This window comes from Ammodytes marinus (assembly GCF_949987685.1).
Source record: "Ammodytes marinus genome assembly, chromosome: 15".
NCBI lineage: Eukaryota > Metazoa > Chordata > Actinopteri > Uranoscopiformes > Ammodytidae > Ammodytes > Ammodytes marinus.
The window spans coordinates 1,234,053-1,236,138 of record NC_137219.1 but is presented as its reverse complement, the minus strand read 5'-3'; the positions used below and the strand labels follow the sequence as shown (position 1 = coordinate 1,236,138).

The 2,086-nt window shown below is 41.9% G+C and overlaps 1 protein-coding gene across 1 annotated transcript in view; it reads left to right on the top strand.

Moving 5' to 3' along the window:
• The first annotated feature begins 1,165 nt into the window (after positions 1-1,165).
• Positions 1,166-2,086, top strand: part of LOC307261906 (protein jagged-2-like) — a 52,455-nt gene continuing 51,534 nt past the window's right edge. Inside the window, exon 1 of the mRNA XM_080042583.1 lies at positions 1,166-1,424. Within this exon, the coding sequence (XP_079898709.1) occupies positions 1,199-1,424 (226 nt within the window). The 5' untranslated portion in view covers positions 1,166-1,198. The remainder of the gene's footprint in view (positions 1,425-2,086) is intronic.

Here is a 2,086-nt window from a genome sequence, read left to right as displayed (position 1 = left end):
GTGATGTGTGTGTGTGTGTGTGTGTGTGTGTGTGTGTGTGTGTGTGTGTGTGTGTGTGTGTGTGTGTGTGTGTGTGTGTGTGTGTGTGTGTGTGTGTGTGTGTGTGTGTGTGTGTGTGTGTGTGTGTGTGTGTGTGTGTGTGTGTGTGTGTGTGTGTGTGTGTGTGTGTGTGTGTGTGTGTGTGTGTGTGTGTGTGTGTGTGTGTACAGCGGGCATTCTTGGGAGCCTCGTGGACTGGTCCTTATCTCACTAGAACAGTGGGATCAGCCGGAATCAGCCCCTCCACTGCTACCTTGGAATGTCATTCAGAATTATTTTTGTTGTTTGGAATTTCCTTTTCTCACTCACCCAAATATTTGACCTTTGACCCGTTGAGTGTGATTTTAATTTTTCCATAGTGCTGAAAAAGTTGACTGACTGTCCACATAAAGTTTGTTGACTGACTGTCCACATAAAGCATAGCAACTGTAACCATAGCACTGGATGGCAGTTATTTCCATTTCTTAATATGAGTGTTTTAATAAGTGTATAATTGCTTGAAAATAATAAAAATAAATAATATTATCTTAGAATGAGCCTTTTATATCTACATAGGAGCGGGGCGCTGAGGCCGCCATGTTGCACCGCCATGTTTCTACGGAATGGATGATGTCATCTTTAGTAACTATAGCTTCTTGTCCTTGAAGGCCACCGTAGCTTCTGTAAATTCTCCGAATGGGAGGGGTAGAGACACACTGTTGCAATCTAGACTTAGCAAACAGATTTTTTCTGGAAATTAATAATCATGAAAAAATAAATAATAATAATTGTTTGCCTTAAACATAATAATTGTGTGTGTGTGTGTGTGTGTGTGTGTGTGTGTGTGTGTGTGTGTGTGTGTGTGTGTGTGTGTGTGTGTGTGTGTGTGTGTGTGTGTGTGTGTGTGTGTGTGTGTGTGTGTGTGTGTGTGTGTGTGTGTGTGTGTGTGTGTGTGTGTGTGTGTGTGTGTGTGTGTGTGTGTGTGTGTGTGTGTGTGTGTGTAGATCCTTTGTAGTCCAGAATCATTGATCTTGAATAATAACTATAGAATAATTTTTTTTTATACAATAATCAGCCTCTAAAGAAATCTGTGTCCCTTCTTCAACACGGTTGTATTGATTCCATATCTCCCTTCTTTCTAGATGAGGAGTTGCTAATCGAGCGCAGCATCTACAAAGGCATGATCAGTCCGGGAGAGGAGAAGCAGTCGGTGGAGTATAAAAGTCCGAGCGGTGCGGCCACGCGCATGGAATACACAATCCGCGTTCGCTGCAACGAAAACTACTACGGCTCCAAGTGCAACAAAGTGTGCCGCCCACGAGACGACTACTTTGGACATTATGTGTGTGACCAGATGGGCAACAGGGAGTGTATGGAGGGCTGGACCGGGCTGGACTGTAAAGCAGGTAAGAAAGAGGAACCATGTCAATTTTTTTTAAATTTTTTTTTAACCTTTATTTCTACAGGTAAATCCCATTGAGACCGAAGACTCTTTTACAAGGGAGACCTGTTTTCCTTTCCCACGTTACCATTCACACACACACACATTCATACACCGATAGCAGGCTTAACTATCGACATTCACACGAGGCAAGGTGGGTGAAGTGTCTTGCCCAAGGACACAACAACTATGACACAGGTGGCAGGGCGGAGATCGAACCTCCAACCCTTTGATCATTGGCCGACCCGCTCTACCAACTGAGCCACAGTCGCCCCAATGTGATACTGTAAATACATGTGAAAATACACGGGCAACATACAGCGCTGGAAAAAAATCAAGAGACCAGTCTGGATTTTTCTCAAATCTTCATCTCTACATTACTTAATGGAAATGCTCTAAATGGCAAAAAAATGTATTGGAATTTGGTAGAAATGTTGTCAGTAGTTTATATTATAAAACCAAAATGTTCATTCTACTCAAACATATGCCTATAAATAGTAAAACGAGAGACACTGAACATTTGGAGTGATCTCTTCATTTTTTTCCAGAGCTGTATGTGAGCTACGTACCAGATTTGTTTGACTGCTGATTATTATTATATATATATATTATTTTCATATCAGGAGG